The sequence below is a fragment of the Macrosteles quadrilineatus genome, unplaced genomic scaffold (assembly GCF_028750875.1).
Source record: "Macrosteles quadrilineatus isolate MER2022 unplaced genomic scaffold, UCM_ALF_1.0 Scaffold_2__2_contigs__length_208266976, whole genome shotgun sequence".
In the NCBI taxonomy this organism is placed as follows: Eukaryota; Metazoa; Arthropoda; class Insecta; order Hemiptera; family Cicadellidae; genus Macrosteles; species Macrosteles quadrilineatus.
Genome location: NW_026542595.1, coordinates 161,234,465 through 161,249,014, shown reverse-complemented (window position 1 = coordinate 161,249,014; position 14,550 = coordinate 161,234,465). Strand labels below are relative to the sequence as shown.

The 14,550-nt window shown below is 37.3% G+C and overlaps 1 protein-coding gene across 2 annotated transcripts in view; it reads left to right on the top strand.

Annotated features, from left to right (window-relative positions):
• The first annotated feature begins 3,183 nt into the window (after positions 1–3,183).
• The window catches only part of LOC128987886 (heterogeneous nuclear ribonucleoprotein M-like), a 34,405-nt gene continuing 23,038 nt past the window's right edge, over positions 3,184–14,550 (top strand). For both annotated transcript variants that reach the window (XM_054408963.1, XM_054408962.1), the window contains exons 1-2: positions 3,184–3,318; positions 9,699–9,853. In XM_054408963.1, the coding sequence (XP_054264938.1) occupies positions 9,809–9,853 (45 nt within the window). In that variant the 5' untranslated portion in view covers positions 3,184–3,318; positions 9,699–9,808. The remainder of the gene's footprint in view (positions 3,319–9,698; positions 9,854–14,550) is intronic.

Genomic DNA, 14,550 nt, shown 5'->3' with positions numbered 1-14,550 from the left:
AAGGTCAGTCAGTGCAAAGGTTGGATCAAGTGCGCCGGTAGTCCGCCGTGATAATAGAATCGGCCTCGTCGATATTTAAACTGAATAGGAAATCATTGACGTGGAATTTAAATACCTTTAATTAGTCAAAATCAAAAAAATTGAAATCCCTGAAAATGTTGCATATGTTACGATAGACTAAGTGTGAAACATAGTATGAATTAGTCGTAGAAAAAGTATAATTCACTTGAATTGTGGTGATTCCAACTCTAGAAGAATATCTTGTATTATATATATGTGAAATATTTTGAAAAATGTTATTGTAATTTGTACGGATGTTTATTAATATTGATTTTACGTACAACTGGCGAACAGTGAGGACTCCTATTTCTTTAAATAGAGCGTCAGTTAGGTAACGTTTGCATTTCCCAAATCCTATTTTTTAAATTGATTTTCGAGCAATATTCAATGGTTCCAAGATACTCCTATAACAGCCGCCTCAAGGTATAATACCAAACGAAAGTAGTGATTGAACAAAAGCAAAGTAAGCGATTTTTAATTCCTTAACAGTCAAAACTTCTCTCATGTGTTTGAAGGCGAAAATTTATTTCCTAATTTTATTTCTAACATAATTAACGTGATCCATCCATTTTAATCGTTAGTCAAACAATACACCTAGGTATTTATAAGAGTTGACCTTTTCTATACTTTCACATCTACCTACAAGAATTACTTTGATAATCGTTACATTCGTCAATTTTGAGATTGCCTAAATTGAAGTTGTCGCATCCGAACCTGGATGCGAGCGAAGGAGGATCAGGTACTCGAAATAATTAACACATTTTACGTTAAGAAAAACCGCATTGGTGTGCAGGAGCCGGTGAGGTAGGACGATGACTGTTGTACAGAGTGTCGGGTGATCGAGGTAGCAGTGGGAACGGAAGGTGGTGTGATGGAAACAACCAATGGGGTTAGTTTATTCGATCAGGCCATATGACGTCACATCGTACGATATCTAACGGTACATGGATCGAGCTAGCAAATTTAATACTTGTAATATTTGAATCTGAATTAGAAATATATAATTCATTTTATAATTAAATTAATACACCACAGAAGTCTGTACTCTTGCTAATAGATATAGGCTAGGCATGAATTTTGTTTTAGAATCATTTAATGAAAGAACATTTTGATTTAGCCACTTCTTAATCATCATGAGGTCTTGTGTGGCTCTGTCATACACCTCGGGCCAGGTCTTTCCTTGCAAGAAAATTAGGCTGTCATCGGCAAATAAAAAGATTTGACCAAAGATGTTTAGTCCTGAAATATCTTACTAATATTATAAATCTGAAAGTTTGTGAGTTTGTGTGTGTGTGTGTTGCTCAATCACGCATAAACTACTGGACGGATTGGGCTGAAATTTGGCATGATGATAGCTCACATTCCCGATTAACATTAAAGCATATTGTTATCCCAAACATCCTTTCAGGCTCCGCCCCAGTGGCTCTGTAGTTCCCCATGTTAACCTTATGGTTTTTCATATTTAAAAGGAACTAGCTGTAACCCGCGGGCTTTGCCCCGTTTAACTTCTTAATTTTCAAGATTATCTCGTTCGCATGGCTCACTCACCTTTAGGTTGGAGCTCGTTCGCTACGCTCACTCACCTTTAGGTTGGAGCTCGTTCGCTGCGCTCACTTGCCTTCAGGTTAGCTCGTTCGCTACGCTAACTCGCCTCCAGGTTGAAGTTCGTTCGCTACGCTCACTCGCCTTTTGGTTGCAAATTAGCTGTTGTCATAAATGTAAAAGAAATAATAGTGCTGCACCCTGTTGGTAATCCTTGTAACTTTAATGCTATTGAACATCATAGAACAGAACCAACTTGTTTAATTGAAACAGCTGTTAAGATTCAATAATTCCATTTCTCATAAGGTTAACATGGGAAACTCCAGAGCCACTGGGGCGGAGCCCGAAAGGATTTTTGAAATAAGAATATGCCTATATGTTAATCGGGAATGTGAGCTATCATCATGCCAAATTTCAGCCCAATCCGACCAGTATTTTTCGAGTTTACTTTTCCCATACACACATACACACATACAGCAACCACCTCTTTTTTATAATAGTATAGATTAATGAATCTTAACAGCTGTTTCAATTAAACAAGTTGGTTCTGTTCTATGATGTTCAATATAAAAGTTACAAGGATTACCAAGAGTCATTAGTTAAAAAAAAAAAAAAAATATTACTAGTAACCAACATCATTAATGACATTTCATTACAAATTGTGATCTGTTACAAAGGTAGCTTTGGAACCATGCAAGGGAGTTGCCGCAAATACCAATGTCTTCCATTTTTCTCAATAATTTTGAACGGTCAACAGAATCACATGCTTTTTTAAAACCAAGGAAAATTTATACTGGATGATTTTTTTCTGAAATCGCAGAATTTAATTCATTGAACAACGAATCTGAAATATTTTTGTCCTGACGAAACCCGTACTGACGCTCACCGAGTATGTTATTGACCGTAGGCCTAAGTGGACAAAAAATGACTGGATCTTTGATGGCCTCAGAGCAGGGGGTGGTTTTTGACACTTCTGATATTTTCCCCACTGTCCTAGGACCTTAAAGCTTTAAAATGAATCCTCAACAGCCACCTTTTACCTAGCCCGAGATATTTTGTGGGGACCGATTAGCTTACGGAATTACATATAGCATATAGATGTCTATATATAATGTACAGCTATAGTAGTTTTTCTTCTGATTTACGTCATCTTAAGCGTGAAATATCTCTCCAACCAATGTTCCAACAATTTTCCTAAAAACGTATGTTAGCATATACTTATTAGCAACAATTGGTCAGTGACAAAACATCTCCCCAAAACATTAAAAAATTCCTCACACTAACTTTTTCATGTCACAAATTTTGACGAAAGGTTTTTTTTTAACAAAATACATTAATTGTATAATTATTTAATTATATAATTAATAAATACATTAATTAATGAAATAATTAATTGTATAACAAAAAACTACGAGTCATGTTTTTTAAGTAACCAGAAGTTACCAGAACTTTTTAGATATGAATAGAACACTAGGTGTGCCAATTCTAATTTTAAGTCTTCCAACAGAGAGGACAGAGTGCGTGACAGAGAAAGGTCTCGCCGAGGGGACCGCCCCAGCAGGTTCTCTGGAGGAGGGGGTGGGGGCGGCGGAGGCTTCCGTGACAGGAGCCCCGTCAGAGAGAGAAGACGAGGCCCCTCAGACAGGCGAGTCTACGTCTCCAACATTGCTTACGAGTTCAGATGGCAAGAGTTAAAAGACTTGTTTAGACAAGAAGGTATGTATTAATGTGTTACAAATTCTTAGGATTATTTATAAGGGTAACACCCTTACCTGAATGGGAAAGAGTCCAATCTGGCACCAGAAACAAAAACCTTTTCGCAGCATACAAAAACATTATCGCCAGAGCTCAATTTGTAAAAATGGGGTGCCGGTACTATAACCTTTTTAAATGTGATTTGATTTGTACATATTTATGCCAATATTTTTATCTTTCCAAAAGAGAGGTATCGGAACTCTTTTCCGCCATTTCCCCTCCCCCCCCCCCAAAATTGAGCACTGATGGCATATGGGAAATTCGCTAAAAGGAAGGAAGATATATCAGGAATTCAAAATTGACCATCAATATTTCACTGTCACTAAATGCATTTTCAACTTATGTTAAAGACTCGGAGTTTAAGAGAAAGTGGTTTTTAAGCTTAGGCCTAATTGTGGCCAAAAAGTTGTTGCAGTTGCCAAATATGTACCGGTTCATATTTCTCAGTTTCTGTTGATGTTCAGGCTATATGTACTTACTTACTTACTGCCATGGCTCTTGGTACCCAATGAGGTACGTACTTTGCCTCGCCAACACACCAGTGCCTCCAGATTCCACGATCCATTGCTTCCACCTCTCTTCATCCCATTCATCTCATGTCTCTTCTCACTTATCCTCACCTCAAGTTGGGCCTTCCAGGAGGTCTTATACCCTCCGGGTTGTTTGTTAGGGTGTTTTCACTAAGGAGCCCTCTTCCTTTCTAAGCACATGGCTCGCCCACCTCAATCTTCTACTTCTCACCTCAGCCACAATATCCCTGTACAACTCTCTCAACTCCCTGTTGTACTTTGCTCTCCATTCTCGATTTTCAAAGGTTAGTCCAAAGAATTTTCTTAGAATCTTAGTCTTCTTCTAGGTAAGAGAAATTGTTTACTTTATATAATTTGTGTCCTATTTCTACATGATTTTTATTATTTAATTGGGTAGCTCTTTTACACTCCATTATCTTGGTTTTGTCTTCATTGATATTTAAGCCTACTTTTTTAGCGGGGTTTGTGAGTTTTGAAACCATAACTTTTAGTTCTTCTTTCTTTTTGGCAACAAGCTAGTGCCACATCATCTGCAAATGCCAGGATATGTATGTTGGTCCCCATAGTAATTCCAGGGCCCTGTTTCATAAAGATACTAGTCTAGTAATTACTAGTCTAGTAAATACTAGTCCCATATTTACCTGTCCTACTAATTTGTGTTTCATAAACGTTTTTATACCGCTAGTAAATACTAGTGTATTTTTAAAAATATGTATTTACCTTCGTCTACAGCTCAATCTGTTGTAACTTGAGTTACGGCCGTTTCGGCATTATAATGCCATCGTCAGACGTTGAACATTCAGCTGAAGTAGCGTCGTCATAGTTGAAACACATAACACGAACACGAATAACATTTTACAATTACTAACGAAGACACAACGAACAGGCCTGTTGCACACACGGTACCGGTTGACATTGCCACGATCTGAACTGGATGCCGACTAGAGGTTAATCCTGCATCGTTCTTTGCGTAGTGGTGTTATCAGCTGACCTTTGTACTCCTGCCTTTTGTCTCTTGTCCTGGTCTAAAATACTATTGAAAATGATGTGTGATTTATATTAATTGTAGTTTGTCATTTAATATTGTGTCATCAAAATTATTTTCTGTATAGGCTCTGTAAATTTTGTATTCTTCTAATGTGTTCAATTTATTTCCTTTCTTGCTTGTGTGGAGTATATCGAGGCCAGTGTTCAGATCATACATGTCATGGTTTTTGTCAACCAGGTGTTGAGCAAAGGATGATTTTTGTTTGTCGGCTCTTGGACATGGGTGATGTTCTTTGTACCTGGTTCCGAATGTTCGTCCAGTTTTTCCTATATAAAAGCTCGGGCAACTAGCACATTTAATTTTGTATACACCTGACTTCTCACTTTTGTCGATTACATGATCAGAAACGTTTAATTTATTAATTGTCTTGTTGTTGGTCTTGAACGCCAATTCGATACCATGTTTTTTCAATTCTTTTGTAAGTGAGTACTGAATTGAATGTGAGTACTCTACACACACATACTTCTTCTTTTGTGGTTGGACGTCTCCAGACTTTTTGTTTTTCATCTTACTTAATAACCTGTCAATCATATTGCTGTTGTACCCATTAGATAGCGGTGTTTTATCAAATTTAGTTCTTTATTAAAATTGTTGTCTGACATTGGAACATTTAACAATCTATCTATATAAATAAAATTAGAGTTTTGTCTGTACATTGCTCAGAATTATATACTTTTAGGTTATTTTTACGTTTTATACATTAAAGAAGCAGAAACGAGTCTTATCTCAATTTCTGTCTGTCTGTCTGTCCCTTTGTCTGTAACACTCAAGATGGCATTTTACGCAATCTTCTCCGTGAAAACCAGAGTACATATCAAGATCCAAGTCATTTTAATGTATTCACTGGATTGGCGAGAGTGTCTTTAGTGATTTAAATATAGCCTCACTACTTTGTAAATAAAATTACGGACGTTCAAAAATGCAGTTTTGTGCGATTTTTGTCAAATTTTCATTCAATTTTTATCACATAATCGTCTATGAAATAACGAACAGCTGTTCGGATCAAGATTATTTTTTCTAGCTGTCAATGACATGTTTACAAATGTTGTTTACAAATACCGCAACTATTTCGAATCACGTTTTGAAAGCAAATCCCAACCAAGTGAGATTAAAAACGTTTTTCTTACATAACGGATTTAATTAATCGCAAGTGCAATAATATGGTCTAATAGTGTAACTGTAAATGAAATTAAATAACTAGACATCGTCCAAATCGGAACCAGAAATTCCTTGAGTATAACATGTTTCTTGAGTTTTGACAACCAGATAGAAGAAGACCTTGAATCAGTGTTGTATAGGGCTGTGACACTGAAATGATCGTCGCCAATAGCTTACAAAAAAGGTTTCCACTCATTGACGGCGCTTCAATGGCGGTTGTGTAAAGTGTAAAGTAAAAAATCACAACTGCAGTGGGTGATTGTAACAGAGGTTTAACAGAGGAAGTGCTAAACTCGCTTTTCCAATGTGTCACTTTCTGTTTCTACTCACCGTGTGATGCAATCGCTGGACCATACAGCCAATAGGCCCATAGCTCATATCTTGGGTACGTAAGCCTACATATTTATTCATAACAACCTTTTTGACGACGATCCTTGATACCGGTACTTTTCCATAGAGAACATGGCCTACCTACTTAAAAAATAAAATTACAAATGACCAAAACCCCAACATTGTGTGATTTTCGTCACATTTCCTTCTAATGTTAATAGATATACTAATCATTGTTTAGAGAATGCGTAATCTATTAAATAACAAAAAGTTGTTTGGGTAAGGTTGCTTTTTTTTCAAACTGACACCGATAAGTTTACGCTATAACTTTTTACGAGAAAATCCGAAAGCAAGAGATCAATAACCTCGGGACTAGATATTAATTTATTTAATTGGTCCGATTTACTATAGTTCTTAGGTAGGTTCTTACGTAGGTACTGGTTCTTTTCCTTAGAACCGGTAGTTTACAAATTTGATATCGTTGGTGTTGCACCTTATTTATTAGAGCCGTCCGTATTCAATTTAAGTGATGTCTTAACTCTGTATAAGTTTTGCTTTTTCTGTCTGGATTCCAAATCTTAGCATACCCGGTATGCTAAGAAAATGATAACCTATTTGAGTAAAACATTTGTTGGGCAAACCATCATGAATTGTTTACGCCTTTATATTGTTTATGTATCAATAGCTCGTGGCCTTTGTTGGATTGTTGTATGTTGGTAACGCATTAATGTCCTTATTTCTCAGTGTTTCACGGAATGGACAAGAGCACCTTTGATACTGAAAATGTCAACCGGAATAAAGTGTTAAATGGTGAGGTTGAGGTAGTACTTTAAATACGTTTAAGTTAACCGATGTGGAAAGTAACTTTCAATTATAGGCCTACTTTAGGGCTACGCTTCATGGATCTATAAAACATTTTTTAGTTTAATCATTGGACATATGGACCAACACGATCCGGGTGACATTTAATTGCGAAGCATTTATTTTGGCTTAAACTGTCAGATACTGTATTTGCGAAGGTTTATATATAATAGTTTTGCCAGCATATCTGCAAATATGCAAACTAATTGCTGTTCTTAATCTTAATATAAGAAGGTTTCAACTGACTACTATAAGATCCCCGTGCGTAGAACGGGCACACAGCTAGTATAACATACTATTATAAGCGGCATATTTCTGTGATGGTGGATGGTATGACGTGTTATGGATGGTTTGGTTTGACGTGGTTGGCTTACGATAAATGCTGAAATCCAATCTATTGTCCAATTTTTCTATTGTCAAGTCTAGAAAATTCATTTTGTTTGACTCCTCAATTTCCATCGTGAATTTCAAATTTGGGGCAATATTGTTTAAATATTTGTGTAATAATTCCAGTTGTCGGACACTACCATTAAACAAAAGAAAAGTGTCATCTACAAAAAGTCTGGAGACGTCCAACCACAAAAGAAGAAGTATGTGTGTGTAGAGTACTCACATTCAATTCAGTACTCACTTACGAAAGAATTGAAAAAACATGGTATCGAATTGGCGTTCAAGACCAACAACAAGACAATTAATAAATTAAACGTTTCTGATCATGTAAGCGACAAAAGTGAGAAGTCAGGTGTATACACAATTAAATGTGCTAGTTGCCCGAGCTTTTATATAGGAAAAACTGGACGGACATTCGGAACCAGGTACAAAGAACATCACCCATGTCCAAGAGCCGACAAACAAAAATCATCCTTTGCTCAACACCTGGTTGACAAAAACCATGACATGTATGATCTGAACACTGGCCTCGATATACTCCACACAAGCAAGAAAGGAAATAAATTGGACACATTTGAAGAATACGAAATTTACAGAGCCTATACAGAAAATAATTTTGATGACACAATATTAAATGACAAACTACAATATAAATCACACATCATTTTCAATAGTACCTATTTTAGACCAGGACAAGAGACAAAAGGCAGGAGTACAAAGGTCAGCTGATAACACCACTACGCAAAGAACGATGCAGGATTAACCTCTAGTCGGCATCCAGTTCAGATCGTGGCAATGTCAACCGGTACCGTGTGTGCAACAGGCCTGTTCGTTGTGTCTTCGTTAGTAATTGTAAAATGTTATTCGTGTTCGTGTTATGTGTTTCAACTATGACGACGCTACTTCAGCTGAATGTTCAACGTCTGACGATGGCATTATAATGCCGAAACGGCCGTAACTCAAGTTACAACAGATTGAGCTGTAGACGAAGGTAAATACCTATTTTTAATTAATATCACAGTTCAGGGGCTAAAAATGGATTTTAATAGTGTATTTTACTAGTCACGTGACCAAAACAACTAGTAACGTGACCAACTTTACAAGGTGAACTCTCAACACTAATTCCTAACCTCAATCACGGGTTTTCTGACGCTTCATAAAGGCTTTTAATTTTTTTTTCATTTGATACTAAAAGTAAATAGCTGTAGAAACGCAGTGTCCTCTTTTAATTAATAACTATATAGACATATAAGTAAAACAATCATATATTATTTATCAAACCGCTATTATTTATGTTCATCAATGAGCCCGCCGCCGGCGTGGTGTCGCTGCAATCAAACACGGTCATTGTAGTAGCCGGTTGTAGGCCCAGTTGCCGCGCTCAACAGTTGGGTGGAAATTGATTTGTTGCTGCCGCCTTCGCTAACTTCAACCAGGACGTGATTGAGCTATGCGAACGAGCTCATCTTGAAAATTAACGAGCATTTGACATAAAACCACATTAGGACAGGACGACATCTGTCGGGCCAGCTAGTTACCTATGTAAGCCAAGCGTGCTTACTTAGCTTAGATTTTTGGGTGGATTGGATGAAAGGTTCTCTTGGTTGGTTCAGGTTTGGGAGCTGTCTGGATTTTGTGGACCATTTTATTACAAATTCTGTTAATTAATCTATTGTTTTCCCACAAGATCATAAAGCCTCCTAAACTATTTACTGAAATTCTCAAGCAGCTTTGATTTGTCATGATTTCGGTGCAAATCTTAAAGTGACCCGGAAACAAAGGTGTACATTCGTCAAAACTAGGCTGCCAAAATGTAATCGAGAAGACATCTTAGGTGGTAACGTAGTCTAGTTGATGTCACATAGGCCTACTTTGTATTTTGGGGGTTCAAATTTGAAACAAAATTGCAATATAATTTTTTTAGTTACCTTTCCCAATGCTGTTTTTCTTGTAACACTCAGTGTCAATATTCATAAAAACTGAATCCTCGTTTGTAGTTGTTAATGGTAATAACTTTTTTACAGTTGGAGAGGTTGCGTTTGTTGAATTGTTTGTCGATGAAAATGACAAACCCAGAGGTTGTGGAATCGTAGAGTTTGAGTCTAAAGACTTGGCACAGAAAGCAGTTGAAAAGATGCACAGATATGAACTCAAAGGAAGAAAACTAGTTGTTAAGGAGGTAAGGACTTGACCTATTATACACACCCCTGGGGCTATTTCGTACAAGGTAACTTTTTTAAATTACCAATTTTAAATTAAAAAAAAGAAATAGTTCAGGGTGTCCACCAACCGGGAAAACCGGGAATTATGTGTGATTTTTTTGAACCAGGAAAAAACCGGGAACTGTGCATGAATTTTGTATTTAACCGGGAATTTTTTGCCTCGACCGCGGGAGACGACGATGACGTTCCCGTCACCGCGGAAGACGACGATGACGTTCCCGTGACCACGGGAGACGACGATGACGTTTCTGTGACCACAGGAGACGAGGACGATGTTTCCCTGATCGCGGAAGATGACGATGACGTTTCCGTGACCGCGGGAGACGATGACGACGTTTCCGTGACCGTGGGAGACGATGACGGCGTTTCCGTGACCGCGGGAGACGATAATAATAATAAAACGTCTTTTATTTAAAGCGGTTTTCAGTAACAATACTGTTTTTCAAAACTACTCAAGTCAATACATACAAAAGAAATATTACAATAACAATAAATGACTTATTAACTAACAATACCTTAACTTATATTTACAAAAGACATTTTTTGGAGTTCAGTCAAAAAGCTTTATAACTAAGTTTTTTTACATTTTCTGGCAGTTGGTTGTATTTCTGAGGAGCAAAAAAAGAAAATCCCTTTTTACCATATTCTAACTGGATGCGAGGCAAGTGCAGCAGGCCATCCTGTCTGTACTCCTCTCTCTCACATCTCTCCTAATCTTTAACTTATCTTTCAGATAAGTCGGTCTGCTAGTGTTGGTGACCCTATGAACAATATCCACAGTCTCTAACAAACATTCCGTCTGCACAGGCAACATCCCACTTTGCTTTCTGAAGGAAGATATGTGGTCAAATTTTCTCAAATCATACAAATCTTAATGCATTGTTTTGTAAACGATTTATCAAATTAGTTTGTTCAATTGACAGACTGAAACCAAAGGCAGGCAAAGCATAATTAATGACAGGCATAACCAAAGACTTCACTATTTGTAGTTTTACATCTTCTGCCAGTATTTTCCTAAATCTATTAAACACCCTGAGCAAAGTCATGACCTTTTGAACGATTGATTTTACTTGTTTTGAAAATTTTAACTCCACGTCAATTGTGAGACCAAGAACTTTAATTGTCTCAGTAGACTTTAATATCATGTTCTCCAGAACTACATTGAGATCGTGTTTGTGAATTAAAGAATGCATGCTGCAAGAATTAGTGAAATGTAATAACGAGCACTTCTCAACATTCAAAGCCAGCCCATGGTTCTTAGACCAGTGAAAAATTTTCATCAAATCATGGTTTATCAACTGTTGTGCTTGCAAACTATCTGTGGGCTTGAAAGAAAAGAGAAGTTGCGAATCATCTGCATACGAAAACAGTGAGCAGTGAGATAATTCTTCACCCATGTCAGCAGTGTAAATAATGAACAACAGAGGCCCCAGTACACTCCCTTGAGGTACTCCACAGTTCTTTGGGAGAGGCTCCGAAAAGACACCATCCACCCTAGTTATCTGCTTCCTATTTACAAGGTAAGATTGAAACCAGCTTTGAGCTATTTCACCAAACTTTAAATCACCAAATTCACCAAATTTTAACTTGGCCATCAGCAACTCAAAGTCGACCGAATCAAATGCCTGGGAAAAGTCCAAAGCCACTAAAGCACTATCAAGCACTTTCATCCTTTGCTCTGTAAAGCTGGTCCATTATATTTAACAAAGCTGAAGTGGTGCTAAAACCTCGCCTAAAACCGGATTGGTTTTCAGGTAAAACACGATCTATAAAAACCTCAATCTGACGATGACGACGTTTCCGTGACCGCGGGAGATGACGATGACATTTCCATGACCGCGGGAGACGATGATGACTTTTTCGTGTCTGTGGGATACGACGATGATGTTTTCGTGACGGCGGGAGATGACGATGATGTTACCGTGACTTCGGGAGACGACGATGACGTTTCCGTGATTGCGCATGCGAACGATGACGTTTCCGTGACTGCGGGAAACGATGATGATGTCCAACATTATTGCTTGACGATGATGACCGCGGGAAATTATTTGAATTAAGCTACGATCGAGGAAGATTATGATAACTTTACTGTGATCGCGGGAGATGATTATAATGTTTCCGTTACCGCTGAACAATATCAGGATTTTTTCACGACCACGGAAGACAGTGGTAATGTTTGGTAATGTTACTGAGTGAGATTTTCAGGATTTTTCAGTTATTGCAGAAAATGATGATGGTGTCTCTACGACTGTGTTAGTGTGTTAGATGATTACAATATAACCTCGAGTTTGGCTTGAGCAAAAATTTCAAAATGGCACACTTCTAGAAAGTTTTTTTTTTATATTTTTTTGTAATATCTTCATCTACCTTTAATGTGGTTTTTATTTAATGTGTTTAGAAGGGTTTAAAACATAAATTGGCTACGTGCAATTTTTGTAATTTCTGCATTATTATTTCTGTAGGCTACTTGGAAAACAACCCATTACTCCAAAATTATACTATATGAAAGTACATAAAGCCAGGGGTTCGTGTAGTAATCCTTCAGAAAATTTGGAAAAATTGTTATGATCAGTATTAAGAATCTATTTTTCAGGTGTCTGTACAGAGATTCGATAAATTTTGGTATTGACATATCACTATTTTTAGGGAGTTATTAATAAATTGCAGTTTTAAGGATTAGTTTTTAATTTTTTGATTATTTAATCAGTAATATATAAAAATTGAATACTTGTGTGTCAGGCAATATTACAGCAATCATAATTTTTTCCCCTTAACTGAGAATGCTCTTTCCGATAACTAAAATAGCGAGCTGTGTAAATGTGCTAAAACAGCATTGCGGGAGTTGGCGCAAACACATTGAAAATCTATCTATCTATACTATTATAAAGAAGAGGTGGTGTCTGTGTGTGTGTGTGTTTGTATGAGATAATCTCAAAAACTACTGAACCGACTGGGCTCAAATTGCACACAAATGAAGCTACAGCTCCGAGGATACATATAGAACTATTCCCGCTTCGATATTGTCCTAGGGCTCTGCCCCGTGGGCTTTCAAAAATTTGAAGTGAGAGATTTCAAAGTAAATATTGATTGATGGTATCCATGGTAACAAAGAACAAGCCTACAAACAATGTTTAAAAATGTAAACAAGCAGAACTAACTGTCAAATGAATTTTGATTTCACAAACAGCTGGTTCAAACATATTAAATACTGCACGAATATTAGAACAGAGAGGGTACAGGGTGGCGATCGACCGGGAAAACCGGGAAAACCGGGAAAAGTCAGGGATATAAAAAATTCTGGAAAAGTCAGGGAAAAGTCAGGGAAATTTGCAAACGGTCAGGGAAAATATGCATTTTAATAATTGTGTTAAACAAGTAGATTGGCGATATATATTGATGATTACAATAGAAAAGTATAACCACAGAATATTTACATTACTTAAAGTTGAATGAATGTTGTTGCGTGGATACGTTTCCGCCGTGAGTCCGCATTATCGTGTTGACAAGAGGTTTCGTCTGCTAGTAGCAGCGAGGAAATCGGGCGGGGGACAGTGGCCCAATCCCACTCTGCTCCTTGGCTTTATTGTTATTAAAAATGACTTCAATAATTAAATAAATTTTGTTTCTTCTACAAATAACTATAATTAATGATTAATATAAACATTACCAAAATAAATAATGGGTTAATATTGATTGCAAGAATTATTTTTTAGCCTACCGATAATTTATGACTTAACTGAATGAACGTCAAATAATTATGCTATCTAGGGTTGGTCGAGTACCCGAGTAGTAAAAATATTTGAGTTTAAAAAAGATTTTTGAGTGGTGTAATCGTTTTTGTGAGACCCCGTGAGGCCGCCTGCCACCCCTCCCCCCTTCACCACCACCCGCATTACAACAGCTACGTCGCTAAGTATGCCTCAAGGTCACTTTCGTTGCTCAATCTTCTCTTTCCCTCCCTCCAGCCATTCGCCTATGTTTGTTGTGTTTCTCTACGGTTGTCTCCCTTCTCCCTCTCCCTCTTTCTCTCTCTCTCTCGCACACACGCACGTACACACTCTACCTCTGTTCTAACGTTGTTCTCAATATATTTCTTTCTTTCTGTTATCAAAATTACAGGCCGGATGACTAAATGTCTCACACTAATGCATTAGTTATTTACAGCCTAACATTTACAACATACTTCGAATTTTAAATACGGACTATTTTGTTCACGTAGTTTCTGCAAACATTTGTAAAAACCAATTTATCATTTTTTCGTGATGTAAAGTAAGATGTTACAGTATGTTTTTCAATAAAATATATATACATAACTGATTAATAATAATAGTTAGTTGATATTGAAATTTGTTTTTTAGTAGAACACCTCAAAAACAAAGAATAGAATGTCGGATTCTTGAATTTGGTGGGTGGTGGGGTGGGTAGTGACGATTATGATGATGCGCGTGCTCAGTGACTCATAGCGAATCAGCGACTGCGATTGCGATAACGAGACCGTTGTCAAGACAACGGCTGGGCGATTCCATTTTTATGGAAAGTGGGGGAGTTCGTATCGGACGTTGACGACACGAAAAGTGGTTAGTAGTCAGAGTCTTGGTCGGCCATTACTTACCGGTATTGCGCAATGTAAATGTTATTGTTCGATTGTTTTTTC